We start from the raw sequence: 15,714 nt of genomic DNA on the forward strand, positions 1-15,714 counted from the left end.
CTCTGGCTACAAAGCCAATCATCTCTAATAATAAGCTGTCATTTAAAAAAGGAGCTTACATCAAAGTTACAGCAGAGTGACAGTGAACTTAGTGGCCGCTGAAGGTAGCAGTGAATGCTGGGAGGCCCTGCCCTCCAGCTGACCGTGAAGCAACAGGTCAGCTGCTCTGAGCAGTTTGACCCCTTGAGGAATAGGCCTAGGTCGCCCAATCTGGCTCATTCTTTAACACCTCTGCTTTCAATCTCCATGTGCATGCTCCCTAACATAGAGTGCAGTACAAGGCTATTTTGTCTTTTCTTCCCTGCTGGGTGGTTAATCTCCCTCAATCATTAACAAGGTGGAGATCAGCTGATTATAAAGACAATGAGAAAGAGTTTCTCCAAAGAGAACAGCTGAAAAGCAATGTAAACAGCAGTGAGAGAATCATTTAAATGACCAATCCCACATCTGCATATATTCATATTATATTTTCAGATCATTTTTTTTTTCAGTTACAGCATCACACACGTTTTTCAATCAATAGATAGGATGTATTGTCTACATTATGTATGGGCATGAACATGTTACACTATATGCCAGGTGCTTCCCTTGTATTTACATCAAACCACACACACACATTAACAGGTGGGCAGGCATGCTGAGAAAGCCTTCCTTGCAGAGACACTTTCTCATGCTGAGCTAAGACAGCTAAAAAAATATTTAGAAACAAAATACACGACATAGAAAGTTTTATCAAACTGACCAATGTTGAATGGGAATTTGGTAGGCTATACTATTTAGAGAAAACAGCTGACATGTTAGTGTTGGTGGTTGATATCCTTATGATGGAGATGGTTACCAACCATTCATTTACCACAACAACATGGATTATGGCTTATGTTGCAAAAAAAAAAAAAAAAAAAAAAAAAAAAAAAACATGGTCCACTCCCTCCTGACAGGGAGGGATAGGCTACATCTAGTAACTTTACAGCAGCCCTTAACAGGTGTGACAGGCTTTGATGTTAGTTATAGGCTAGCTAACTATCTTAATCTAGGTGTCTGTCTGGCGTCTATAAAAAGACAACCTGAAGGATTTGAAGTTGTAGGCTACACGCCAACTCAGTACGTGGCATAAAGTTCACAACACTGCCTCAATGATTACAATAACGGTCACGTAAAGAAGACACCGCATTTGGTTTCTTTTTCCGACGACAGCCCAAACGGAACACACGTTCAGAAAGCATCGATAGCAATAGGCTAGTTATTTAAAACCGGTTACACAACCGGCATACACACAATACATTAGCCTAACACCGTAGTTAAATCAAGTTTTCAACTAGAGCCCAATAACCTCTATCGCACCACATTTTGGTAGCGTTAATGGGGAATATGGAAAATATTGTCAAAGTTCTCGAGTTGAAAATATGCAGAACTGAACAGTGGCTCCCACTGATTTGTCACATGTATTATCGTAGGTTTTACCGAGTAAATGAGTTGCTACCATGCTGTACAGCGTTAAATTGACACATTTTTGGATGTCATCTGGCATTGCGTTTTCTCCATACGGTAACGTCACGCATCAAGGCTATCAGCCCACTCACTCAAGCATGCGGCAATGTCACAAATTACTCTGCGGAGACTTTCCAAATGTCACACAACTGTAACTAATACAACAACCTCGTCGTTATAAGTATCAGTTAGCTAAATTAAAAGTAACCCTGTTGTACGCGGTAAGCAGTGAGGTGCGTGTTTGTACTAAATTAACATCAAACCTAGCCTACCTTAAAACAGACGAGGTCAAAAAGAGTGGGGTAGTCTCTCTCTCTTCTTTGACTGAGGTTGTATCGTCCACGTCCAGACAGACTATCCTACGTTAGTGTGGGTATTTGGTTCAGTCCCTCCGCTGTGAATAGGTACAGCCCAGCCAGTCAGTCAGTCAGTCAGTGACTGGTGTCTGCCAGTAGATTGGCTAACGTGCAGTAGTAGCCTACTGCGTGCGAGCCCTGCCGGGTTTCTCTTGAAACCTCCCACCACTCCCAGTTCAGACCAGCGCTCCCACTGTGGGCTTAGTTAAATTGTGGTTTCTCCCAGACTGCAGCCTCAGCAGAGGACTTCACGTTATCCTTAGCGGTATTAGTAGTAAGTTAACAGACACAGTCATGTTATTAGTAGCAGATAATGATGCACTGCTCATGTAAAAAAAAAAAACAGAGTAGACTATGCGTTTTTTTTGGGACTCCGTTTCCCTAAAACCCCATATGGGAGTGGTGTGGCAACGTGCAATGTCCCCCTTCCTTTTCTTTCACCGAAAGACAGCACAGCCCTGTAATACCAGGAAGTTCACCAAAAACCCATCCCGCAGCGCCTGCATGAGTGATGTATTTTAGTCAAGCCGTGCACCGTGTCGTCATTGTTTTCTCTACAAACACTTCAAGGGAAATAACCAGGGCCAGCCTTGTAATCTTCTTGTCCAATGAACAAAACGCAGCAGTGCTCAGATCTCCACATCCTTCACATACTTTGAGTAGCCCTGTACAAACAATTTCCCATGCTGAGATAAATCGAAGCGTGCCAGGTTTCTTTAAGACTAAAGCCCCTCGTGCTGGACTAATGTAGAATAATATACAGGCAGCTTTCATGAGCGGAAGGGAATAATAAACCATGTCCCCATACAGCAAAGCTACATTCAAAAATGTATAGGCTATAGCCTAATTTTATTATTTGCAAACTGACACGCCTGACTAAAAAATTAAATCCAGACGGGGAAAAAAATCGTTATCCATGGCTACTTTTAAAAACGTATTCAACTTTTACAACTGCTGCCACTGGACGAAGTAGCTGCTTGTGCACAGATGTAAAACAGTCATTAAAATGACCAGATATTCGAGCGGAGTTTGCCGCTAGGAATTCATCTTTCTCTTCATTGCAGGTTGTAGCCTAAGCCTACTCAGGGTAATTCATCTGTAAATTACACCACAGTGACAATAGAAAAGGCCAGGGTTGCATCAAACTTTACAACAATTCTCAACAACCTTCAAACTAGTTCGATCAGTTTCAAAGAGTTCTTGTACCCCCTACCGATACCAAGGGCGTCACTGCACCTTTGCAGTCTCCTTCATACCTCCTTCATGACAAAGCCAGTAATAAGAGGCTGAGGCTTAGATTTCAATTTTGAGCTGAAAGGCGTTCATCATTACACACATAACTTTTCTATTTCATTAAAAAAAAATCTCTACAGCAGTAATATAGTCCGGACACCTCCAGGTGGTCCTTGAATTATATGTAAAGTCAGTCCCAACCAAACTGTTTTTTATTTCACTCCCTAGAATTCCCAATGACAGAACTTGAGAGAGGCTATATGTGATACAGTGTTTGTATAGCAATGCTCAACCCCCAGCTGCAGTATACAGGCCATAGCTAAAAAAAAATTATAAATATTGAGGTCAAAAATGTAACTCAACCTGCTGATCTCTATGTTTTGTTGTTGGGATTATTCATAGTTTGTTCATTCAGTTAACAGTTCAGTCAAGTTTTCTGTACATTTTTATTTCACAACATGAATGTCTATTGATTTTTTATTATTATTATAGTTTTCTTGGGCTAAAAAAAGTCACATTTTAAAATGAAAATACCAATATTAGCCTATAAAATACCCACCATGTGTTAGTCTTTTATTGCAAACAGGTTGGTTTTTTTTTTTACACCTGAAACTAAAGATACTGAGTTCATAGCCTTAGTGTCCAGCATTATTTACAACTTCTGGTAGTCTGTATCTGTTTGGGGGTCCCCCACATAACAAAGTTTTGGGAGATCAGTGTACTGTATATGGCATGCCAAGAAAGAAAGAAAATCACTGCAGAAAGAAAGAAAATCACTGCAGAGTTATGCGACCCCTGCTGCGCCATGAGAAGGTGACCTCCAGCAGCTGGTCAGCTGGCTACCATGCCAGAGCTGGACTGCAATATGGCTGATGCCAGACGGGGGAGTGATCCCTTCAGCCTCAAACAACCCACAAACACTGGCACACACACACACACACACACACACACACACACACACACATTGGTGGAAGGTAACTAAGTACATTTAAATTTATTTAAGTACAAATGTTGAGGTACTTGTACTTTACTTGAGTTTTTTCTTTTCATGCCACTTTTTACTTCTACTCCACTGCATTTCAGAGAGAAATATTGTCCTTTTTACTACACTACATTTATCTGACAGCTTTAGTTACTAGTTACTTTACACATTAAGATTTGTGCACACAAAACACATGTAGTTTATAAAATGTGATGTTTTATTATATTTCCTGATGATACTAAAATACTTTTACTCAAGTAACAATTTTAATGCAGGACTTTTACTTGTAATAGAGTATTTTTTACAGTGTGGTATTATTACTTTTACTTAAGTAAAGGATCTGAATACTTCTTTCACCACTGAAACTCACACACACACACACACACACACACACACACACACACACACACACACACACACACAGGTTGTATCCTGTTGACAAGGCAATGTTAGACAGACTGTACTGGACGGAAAGGCCAATCGTCACACTGACCCCTCCACCTCGTTGGAGGAATCTAATCAAATAAAGAAGGTTAGGAGTGATTGATGCCAAACGACAAAACATACCGAAGGTTACAGGGTCTTGCTTATAGCTTAGTAAACAATTGATGACCTTTCTCTCTCTCTGTCTCTCACACACATACACACACACACACACAGACAAACACACACACACACATGCAGGGTGATTTGACCTTGGAGGAATGTGGGAAGGGGAAAAAATGAATCTGTGTACTGGAATGTCTTTGTCCCGTCCAGGCTACAGTACATTCCACCCCCCCCCCCCTCCCCAAGCATCACTGACCAGCATACAGCACATTCCTCTTACTATAATCCTGTGTCAGGACTGATTTGAAAAAACCTACTCCCTTCATTCCTTAGATACAGTATGTATAGATATCAGACATCAGCTGTCTTTATTATACCCTCCTACATAAGACAAGAAGTATGAGGTATGTAACATATGTCAAAATGTTTAAGAGCAATGGATGTCTCTCCCATGTCTCCTTCCTGCATGGAAACATCACTAAGGCAAAACTGCAGAAGCTACAGTCAGTGCACATCTTTCAAACCCAATGCCCCCAGTATGTAACACAGGCTTTCTGTTATGTAATGCTTATTTGTATAGGGACAGGTATGTAAACCTATGGCACACACCACAGCATTTATAGCCTAAGCTCATTTGCAATGCCCGTCCCTAGATGGGCCTTTAAAATATGTAAAAATCAACAACAAATACATAAAAGATAAAACACAAACTCAACAGACAAAATAAATATAATATACATATATTATTATGTTATATATACTTTGTTGTATCCAAGCCCAAGCCAAGATAATGATGACACAGTCAGGGTCAGATTCCAGAGCCACAGAAGACATTATACAACCACAGTTCACAGTCTGAGTAAAACTCCTGCTGAGTAAACTAACCATCATGTCAAATTGGTGGAGTAGAAATTATATTTAACAAGATTTACTAATTTCCTGTTTTGGTGCACTAACATTCTCTCAACATTTCCATTGGATTCTGGACTGTTGAGGCTACAATTGGTTCAGAAATCAGTGCTTTTTCATAATGGATTTCTCTAACACAAATATTGACCCAAAATGTAATATCTATAATTAATCATGTGGGACTGACACTAAACCTGTACTTTGCAGTTGAAATTGTCTTGCTGTGACATGACATTGTCTGTTTATTCAGTTATCAGTGATACTGAGGAAAATCTATTTATACCTTGAAATGCATTGTATTTCCTTTAGCTAACTTGTTCAACCATTTACTGTATCCTTTACTTTTAGCTATATCAACTATGTATCCACTACTTTTTTAGCTACCATCAATCATTTAACCTATTCATTACTTTTAGCTAAAGTTTTCCACCATTTTTCCATTACTTTTTGGCTAACTGTTCCAATCATTTTTCCATTCCTTTTATCTAAGCTTTCCTACCATTAAATCATTAGGCTACTTTTAGCCTTTTCACCATTTATCCGTGTAAACTGGACCCTGAAATGCATTCTGCATCACCATGAGGATATATTTAATGTGGCATTGGTATTTTATGTACTGTGTATGTACTGTACTCTAAAGTCATTAAAAAAGGATTCTTATTTTCTGTATTTAACACGCAGGATTCTTAGTATGTACTAATATCTGTAACCAATCTAGTTATGTTGCATGGATGGGGTAAATTCCATCCTATTCATGTAAATAAATACATGTTTATATCACATTCTGTTTTAGTAGGAGTCCACAGAGGCAGCCCATTTTAACATGCATAACCAACTATGGGTGATGCTTATTATAATTCGAAGTGCACTGCTTGGAGACAAAGGGGTATTTAAATGTATTTACTAAACCCAGCTGTTCTGATTTATCAATGTAGTTTACATTACATACAGTGTACTCTGAAGCAATTAACAGTTCTTAAATGTAAATGTTTCTCAAGCTCATCCTTGTGTGAGATGAACCTTATAGCATCGTACAGTATGATTTAGTTTAGGGACATTTGTATAGAAGTGTGTTTTTGTATGATGTTCATCGTGTCTATATTTTAATTGTCTTCCTTTGTTTTTTTTATAACATAATATAAATTTGTACAGCACTTTATTCAGCCTAGGTTGGTTTTAAATGTCCTTTATAAATAAAGTGACTTGACTTGACATCAGCTGCAGCACCAATTGGTACCCACTGAGCTGCACGAAACCCATCCGAATGAAATGAAAAAATCGGACTCCAGATCTGGTGTCCGACCTGGCCACAGTGTGTGAACTGACCTTGCAGCAGTGGCAGTAGTTTTCTCCGTTCTTCCCTGGAGGAAGGATGATTTCCCCTGTAGGGATCAGCTGGATCCTCAATTCCATCATCGTTCCCTTTTTCTCCTTTAACCCGCGTCCCTTTTCTTAAAGTGATTCCGACTTGTTTGGTGCTGTTTGTTCCTCTCACAGGAAAAAAATATCACACCTCTCCCCTCAGGTCCGTTGGCAAATCCTTTGGTCAGACAGAAAGAGAATGTGCCTAAAAGACAATCCCAAGAGAGGCCTGAAAAGCAAACACGTAACTTTCATAGTAACTTTACTCTCACCAGAAATATATGCAAAGTAGATCATATCTCTCTCCGACATGCAAATAAAGAGAAATCCCTAATCTTTCAGGTTGGAGATCTTACCTGACTGATAAATTGTACTTCCTGATACGCAGATGAAAAAAGCGGATGGCAGTGATTGCAGATTCCAAACTCTGGCTCAGAGTTTGGAATTAGGGTGTTACCTATTGCAGAGCGGAGAGTCCAGTGAGGCCAGCTTCCCCTCGTTGTAGCCAAAGGATGTTGCCTCTCTAGTTGAGGGATCATGGGGAGGATATGGAGCTCAGCCTGGCCTGAGATGGATGTCACATGCAGAGGATATGTGTCTTTTGTCTCACTGGTGTGTGTGTGTGTGTGTGTGTGTGTGTGTGTGTGTGTGTGTGTGTGTGTGTGTGTGTGTGTGTGTGTGTGTGTGTGTGCATGGGAAGACAAAAGTATGCCCTCACAGGGAGCATGCAATTTTTATATCTTGCTGAGTGTAAAGTCTTAGCTGGTGAATTGTTATCCCAAAACACTTACAGAAGTCTGATGTAGCTCTGATGTAGCTCTACAGCTCCGTCAGATGACCTCAAACTCTTTCATCGCCACCGCCGATCATGTTCCAGATGTCTTCATTTTAAATGATTTTAAACTGGAATTTATTTTACACTATTCATTCAATAAAAGTGGATATTGCTACAATATGTTTTACAATCAATTAAAACTGTCAATGTTTACATTTGCACTACTTGGAGTGGCATTACTTTTGGCTGACTTTTTAATAGATTGATTGATGAATTGCCTTTAGCTGACTTTCTCAACTATTTATTCTTTACTTTTAGCGATTTCAACTATTTACAGTATCCATTCATTTTAGCTAAGCTTTCACACCATTTAATCATTAGACTACTTTTAGGTTTTTCACCATTTATCTATTCCCTATAATCTGGCTATCTATTTCAGCTGTTTGTTTAATTACTTTTTCAACTATTTAATGTTATATTTCAACCATGTATCCATTACTTTTACCTATAGCTATTTGAAATGTTTATCCATTAGATCTCTCTGTGTCATCTCAATTGTAACATGTAATGCTCAGGTCTTACAACTGACTCAATATGTGAATATTTGTAAATCAAATTGTATATATACTGTATATTTTTATATTATTTTTGCTATTCGCCACAATCAGGTACTACCCGGCAAATGCAAAAGTACATCCTGTACAAGTAGGCCTAACCCTGGTTATGAAATCACTGTTCTATTTTATCTTGTTGTTTCCCCTTAGCTCCTATATGAGAATTGATGGCAGTGTGTTCAAATTTTTATCATAGCACAAACACACACAAACACCCACCCCACCCCCCACCTCCACACACACACACACACACACACACACACACACACACACACACACACACACACACACAGGGCTGGTCTGCACAGGGTTTCCTCCTAGACCTAGCATCCTGCCTCAGACGTTCCCAGTACCCACCCAGTAGATTGAGTGTGTGTGTGTGACGTGTGTGTGTGTGTGTGTGTGTGTGTGTGACGTGTGTGTGCATGACGGAACCCACTTGCGCTTCCCTTAGGATACACAAGCAACAGGCACGCGTATGCACACACAAAAACAAATAAGGGACTTGTGCTCTCGTAGCAGTGCACTTCCTGTCCCCAAGTACTAGACCAACCAGGGCCTTGACACACACACACACACACAGACACACACACACAGAGAGAGAGAGAGAGAGAGAGAGAGAGAGAGAGAGAGAGAGAGAGAGAGAGATTTAAACAGGGGTAAAATTTGACACTGTAATGTTCTGTCTTTGTGACAGAGAAATATGAACAGCTTCTCTCTGGTAGATAAACATACATCATTTGGATAACCTTCCTGACCCGTCTGATGACTGCAGACCCCTCCCTGCATTCCTGTTTGCTCACTGTCAGCATTGAGGAATACATTTAGTTACTTGTGCATATATGCAATGTGCCTTTTTTTGTTGTTGATAATTTCATCATAATTTCTGGGGTGAAATGTGTCCTGACCAAGCAATAAGGGAGCTAAATTTGCCAAATGATTGACAGGATAGGAAAGCAGAAATAAACTGATGATTTGCAAAATAAAATTGTTTATTTTTAAACTTGCTACTCAAATGCACTTTATTTCCCATGAATTACTGAACAATTGTACATTTTCTGGACCCTAACAATTATTCAAATACTCTAATCAAGCAATAATTGTTTTTTTTTCTCTTGTGAACATATGCAACCTGTGATGAGAGGTCAAGTAAACACATCTTTGAAGTCTTTGAATCATCTTTAAAACATTGAAACCCACTGCTATAAAAAGTAAAAATGTTTGTGTGTGTGGTGCCTTCAGTTATTAGGTTTTTATTTTTTACAATACTGGTAGGAGCAGTGAGGAGCGTACAAAGTTATGTTTAATTGCAACCACAAATCTGATTTCAGGCTGCAAACAGTGTGAGTATTTTTCCACACTGCAAACAGTGTGAGTATTTTTCCACACTGCAAACAGTGTGAGTATTTTTCCACACTGCAAACAGTGTGAGTATTTTTTCACACAACATCAAGACACTAATATGGATTGGTTTTCTTGTTGAGGACCTGGAGCAGCTTTTCTTTTACCTTGCTTTTCTTTTTGCCTTTAAGCGTGAGAGTTTTTTGTGTCGAGGGGCATCGCAGACTGCTGGTAAGAGGGGGGAAGTGGCAGTGACACACATCCTTTGACCTCTGACCCCAGCTGGAGGCATTCCTGACAGCCTGGCATCAACAGGAAACCTGTGGCCTTGACACACACACACACACACACACACACACACACACACACACACACACACACGTTTGTGGCACTATCCTTGTGGGGACCCATCTTTGGCATAATGCATTCCCTAGCCCCTTACCCTAACCTTAACCATCACAACTAAATGCCTAACCTTAACCCTTACCCTCACCCTAACCATAACCTAATTATATCCCTAATCCTAAAACTAAGTCTTAACCCTCAAACAGCCCTTTACACTTGTGGGGTCCAGCATTTTGGCCCCACAAAGCTGTCGGGACCCCACAGGTATACTGGACTCCCAGGTTTTGAACCCCACGAATATAGTTAAACAAGCACACACACACACACACACACACACACACACACACACACACACACACACACACACTTGCAGCAGCCATGGCTCTGCCCAGTTTTAGTCTAAAATAAGAACACAGTTTGGAAGATAAACACTATTGTTGCTTCATGTAGAATGAAAGTGAAATGAAACAACACAGTGATCACAAACACAGGTAGTGAAATAATAAGGGGGCAATAAAGAGTTTTAAAGAGTAAATAAAGAGTCAACCTTAATGATGAGGAATTTAAGTGCTGATCAAGTCATGCTTCAGAAAGAGAAAGCTCCTCTACACTTACTGTAAATTCATGTCACAGAATGGTTGTAAAAGCACTTGTTTACCTGCTTTCCTGCCCAGATCATCACATCTATTACTGTGGAGGTTAAACCTCCTTTCCTTTCTATTGTCTTTGAGAAATATCTGATGGGTTACAGTCTTCCATTTACTTTGTGTGTATACTGCATGGAGCCCGGCCGGGCACAGCCCGAACAAGCTACATGGGCCCACCACCTGTGGGAGGAACACTGTGTTTCCTTTGCTTTAACAGACTTAGGTTCTGATGATAGTTGGACTCTTTTCTTCTCCGGAGTTGCCCAGGGTGTGATGACACGACAGAGGCAAAACTTCTGCCAGAGGACTCTGGGAGTCCTGCATGGGGCTCCAGTGGGGAACCTGACTTCAACGCACACGTGTGGAGGGCGTGATTGGGAGGACACACAAACACACACACACACACACACACACACACACACACACACACACACACACACACACACACAATTGTTTCATCTGATCTGAGGCCGTATGTTTTGGACACTTTCGGGTGAAGAGAGGGGCAGAGCTGTCAACCGATCACCATCTGGTGGTGAGTTTCAGGGGTGGGGGGAAGACTCACAGGCCCAAACGTGTACAGAAAGATGTCTTTCAACTCACACCTCCGGCGGAGCTTTTCGTGCATCCCTGTGGAGGCTGGGGGCATTGAACCCGATGGACAATGTTCAAAGTTTCCATTGCTGAAGCTGCGGGTGGAGCTGTGGTCTTAACTAGAATTTTAGTCATACTCTCCCTGTACCAAGTCTGTGTTGCAGGAAATGGGCCGAAGGGCTTTAAATTTTCGGTCGGCAAACCTCTGTTGACCTCCACTGAGGAGGTAATAATAATCCGACTAATAGCTATTTAAGGATAACGGGGATTTCGTGATTTCCCACGGAAGTCACTATGTATCAAACAACTTAAAAATTGATGAGATCCGTCCAGAAATGCTCAAGGCTCTGGGTGTGGAGGGGTTGTCCTGGTTGACACGCCTCTTCAACATTAAGTCTGGGACGGTGCAAAGTGGCATGTAATTTTCAGCCTCCCTGGTAGTTGGTTACTATAAGTTTTTCGGGTTGAGGAGGAACAATTTGGTTTAAACAATTATCCTGGAGGGACTTTTGCCCAATTAAAAAAGGCGTGCAGATTTAAAGCAGGGGTGAGGGGGTTCTACTTTAACCAAAGTGAGAGCTGTGTCCGGGTTCTCGGTAGTAAGTCGGACTCTTTCAGGTGAGGGTTGGCCTCCGCCAGGGCTGCGCTTTGTCACCAATCCTGTTTGTAATATTTATGGACAGGATATCGAGGCATGCAGTTTGATCTCATGGACCAGATGGTGTCCTGATTTGTATCCTACTGGATCGGTACAGTATATGAGGATCAGCACCTCTAAATCGGAGGCCTGGGGAACATCCTTCTCCAGACTAAAAAGGAGTTCAAGTGGGGTTTTGTTCGCGAACCAGAACCACTGTTCAAAAATGCTGCATTGCATCCCGGGCAGTTTTCGTTCCTACCTCTGTGGGTCATGACCGAAAGAACGCCAGGGTATTCAAATGGGTTTCAGATAGTGGCTGAGGGTGGCGTCTCCCTTAGAGATTTCAGTCATCCGTGAGGAGCTCGGAGAGCCGCTGCTCCTTTGCGTCGAAAGGAGCCAGCCCCCCTGGCGCCTTACTGGAGGGATTATATCTCCAACCTGGCCTGGGAACGCCTCGGGATCCCCCAGTGGGAGCTTGTTGCTCGGGAAAGGGAAGTTTGGGGTCCCCTGCTGGAGCTGCTCCCCCCGCGACCCGACACCGGATAAGCGGACGAAGATGGATGGATGGATGGATGTATACTGCATGAGCGTGTCACTGTGTTTCCTTTGCTTTAACAGACTGAAGATGAGTCACGATGACACGACAGAGGCAGCTTCTGCCAGAGACTCTGGGAGCAACCTGACAGTGTCACACACACACACACACACACACACACACACACACACACACACACACACACACACACACACACACTATGGGATTTTCAAGGCCCGTACAGAAAGATCTTACTCACACTATAATTATAATCATGCTGTAAAGCAAGGGTGGGTGTAACTAGAATTTTAGTCATACTCTCCCTGTACCAAGTCTGTGTTGCTGGAAATGTTTAAATTCCAAACCTCTCAGGAATAATAACATAGCTATTTAATAATGTTTTTTTATGATTAATCATTAAAAAATAGTACGTATTTAGTCACAGTGGCATGTAATTTTTCAGTTGGTTACTATAAGTTTTTATTTGGTTTAAATAATTAACTTTTAATTAAAAATCATGCAGATTTAAAGCAGGTTGAATCCTTTTAACCAGGTGTAATGTGCATATCACCTTATGATTCTGGACCAAGGGTATTTGTATCCTAAGGTACAGTATATGTGGGCCTGGGGAACATCAGACTAAAAAAGTTGGGAACCAGAACCACTGTCAAAAAATGCTGCATTGCATCCTTTACCTCTGTGATGACAGCGATTCACAGATACAGTATCAGATTTCTAAGAAGGAGCCAGTACTGTATATTGGTTTAACCCACACACCTTTCCTGGAATCAATCCTGTCTGCTAGAGGGAGAGAGAGAGAGAGAGAGAGAGAGAGAGAGAGAGAGATGGATTGTGGGAGCATAACTGTGTGGTCATCATGCACGGATACACTGAAACACACACCTAAATGTCTGTTTTCCGTTGACAGAGGGCACTGCAGGGCGACTTGAAGGGTGTGTGGGGCAGGACAGAGCAAGCTGTAGTTCACAGGTTCATCCTGCTGTGTATTTGTGGTGCAGTCCTGCAACCAGATCCCACATGGAGGCTCAGCCCAGACCTGATCAGACCAGGGCTGAGTAAATCTCACAAGTGTTGCCTGAAAATAACCATGGCTATTTATAACTGCTGTCTCTGCAGCAGGAGAGGAAGTTCATAATATTTCATTGACGTTTGTTCGCCGGGTCGCTCTCTGCACGGCGGCAGTTTCTAGTTTCCACAGGAAGGCAGAGGAAGCTAGAGGACGCCGATCAGGCTGCAGATGTAGAAAGAGGATGCAGCTGACTCTACATCCAGAACCAACCCTCTGACTGGAGAACAGGGTCTTCAGATATCATAAATGGAAGGTTAAGCTAATGCCCTTTGTTGTGTTGCATATCCTCTACCATCTCCTTTGGAAATATAGGAATTATTTTAGGGTGAGTGGTGTATCGTCAGATTAGCTGGACCTTGCTGCCCTCTTGAGGTGTCATGTTACAACGAGCTACTCAGTTTTACATCACTGACTGAGACGTTCTGCACTATAACCTGACTGAGCAAAAACTATGGATTTTGAGGAACCCTGGTATAAAATGCTCCCAAAAGTGCTTTTTATTGCACAGTATGTAGAGGAAGTTCTAAAGAACAATCTGACAATCTACAAAATACTCTAGATCATTAGTATCGCCAGAGGAAAAGCACAAAGTATTGTGTTTTGTTAAAGAAGACCTTCTGGCCTGGTGGTGATGATGCAGAGCAGAGAAATGGAACAAATATGTTGAAAGAGAGATCGACATTTTTATCAAATGAACATGTGTGACAAGGAGATAATCTTACTGCAGACCTTGATGTCTGGCGGCAACCTTTACTATGAAGGCAGATCAAAGACTGAGACATTACATTACATTACATGTCATTTAGCTGACGCTTTTATCCAAAGTGACTCAATTAAGTGCATTCAACTGAGAAGGTCCAAACTCTAGACAACAAGTAGTAAGTGCAAGTACATTAGCTTTAAATAAGCAAAGCTACAAAGAAACGTATAAAAGTGCAGGTTCAAGAGTTTTTAAAAAAAATATTTTTAGCCTTCGGCGGAAGATGGGTAGGCTTTCAGCCATCCTGATGTCAATGGAGAGCTCGTTCCACCATTTAGGAGCCACGACAGTGAACAGTCGGGATTTGGTTGAGTGATTAGTTCTCCCTCGCTGTGAGGGGGCAGCAAGCAGTTTGGCTGATGCAGAGCGAAGGAGCGGGTTGGGGTATATGGTTTGAACATGTCCTGGATGTAAGCTGGGGCTGATCCGTTTGTGGCCCTGTATGTAAGTACTAGTGTCTTGAAGCGGATGCGGGCAGCCACTGGTAACCAGTGAAGAGAGCTGAGGAGCGGTGTAGTGTGAGAGAACTTGGGGAGGTTGAAGAAAAGTCGAGCTGCTGCGTTCTGAATGAGCTGCAGGGGTCGGATGGCATATGCAGGCAGGCCAATCAGGAGGGAGTTGCAGTAGTCTAGACATGAGATGACTAGAGCCTGAACCAGAACCTGAGCCGCCTTCTGCGTTAGAAGGGGACGTATCCCTCTGATGTTATGCAGCATGTATCTGCACGATCGGGTGGTTGCAGCAATGTTAGCAGTGAAGGAGAGTTGGTCGTCAAGTGTCACACCCAGGTTTCTAGCAGTCTGGGTGGGGACTACCACAGAGTTGTCGATTGTTATAGCCAGGTCCTGGGTAGGAGAGCCCTTCCCTGGAAGGAAAAGGATCTCAGTCTTGTCAAGGTTGAGTTTCAGATGGTTAGGACATCCAAGAAGAGATGTCAGTTAGACAGGCCGAGATACGTGCTGCTACTTGAGTGTCAGAATCAGGAAAGGAAAGAATTAGTTGGGTATCATCTGCGTAGCTGTGATAAGAAAAGCCGTGCGACTGAATGACAGACCCGAGGGAGTTGGTATACAGAGAGAAGAGGAGGGGACCTAGGACTGATCCCAAGGCTCTGAGCTAGATCCTCTCCAAGTTACCCGGGAGGTTTGGTCTGCCAGGTAAGATGTGAGAAATGAGAGCGCAGAGCCTGAGACACCCAGATTCTGGAGTGTCGAAATGAGGATGTGGTGGTTCACTGTGTCGAAGGCAGCAGAAAGGTCCAGAAGGATGATGATGGAAGAGAGAGAGGTTGTTTTAGCGATGTGAAGCTGCTCAGTGACAGCAAGGAGGGCGGTTTCTGTTGAGTGACCAGCCTTGAAGCCAGACTGGTGGGGATCGAGAAGGTTGTTCTGGTTGAGATAAGTAGAGAGTTGATTATAAATGGCACGCTCAAGAGTTTTAGATAGAAAGGGAAGAAGGGAGACGGGTCTATAGTTATTTACATCAGACGAGTTG

At 42.1% G+C, this 15,714-nt stretch overlaps 1 protein-coding gene across 4 annotated transcripts in view; it reads right to left on the bottom strand.

Annotated features, from left to right (window-relative positions):
- The window catches only part of LOC114550688 (unconventional myosin-Ic), a 64,282-nt gene extending 56,895 nt beyond the window's left edge, over positions 1 to 7,387 (bottom strand). Inside the window, exons 1-2 of one of the 4 annotated variants that reach the window (XM_028571459.1) lie at positions 7,236 to 7,387; positions 6,844 to 7,057 (exon numbers count right to left, since the gene is read on the bottom strand). In XM_028571459.1, the coding sequence (XP_028427260.1) occupies positions 6,844 to 6,933 (90 nt within the window). In that variant the 5' untranslated portion in view covers positions 6,934 to 7,057; positions 7,236 to 7,387. Of the gene's footprint in view, positions 1 to 1,760; positions 2,511 to 6,843; positions 7,109 to 7,235 lie in introns of those variants that run through there. The other 3 variants (XM_028571450.1, XM_028571469.1, XM_028571485.1) reach the window with 3 other exon arrangements.
- Between the last annotated feature and the right edge of the window lie 8,327 nt (positions 7,388 to 15,714).

This window comes from Perca flavescens, chromosome 3 (assembly GCF_004354835.1).
Source record: "Perca flavescens isolate YP-PL-M2 chromosome 3, PFLA_1.0, whole genome shotgun sequence".
Classification (NCBI taxonomy): domain Eukaryota; kingdom Metazoa; phylum Chordata; class Actinopteri; order Perciformes; family Percidae; genus Perca; species Perca flavescens.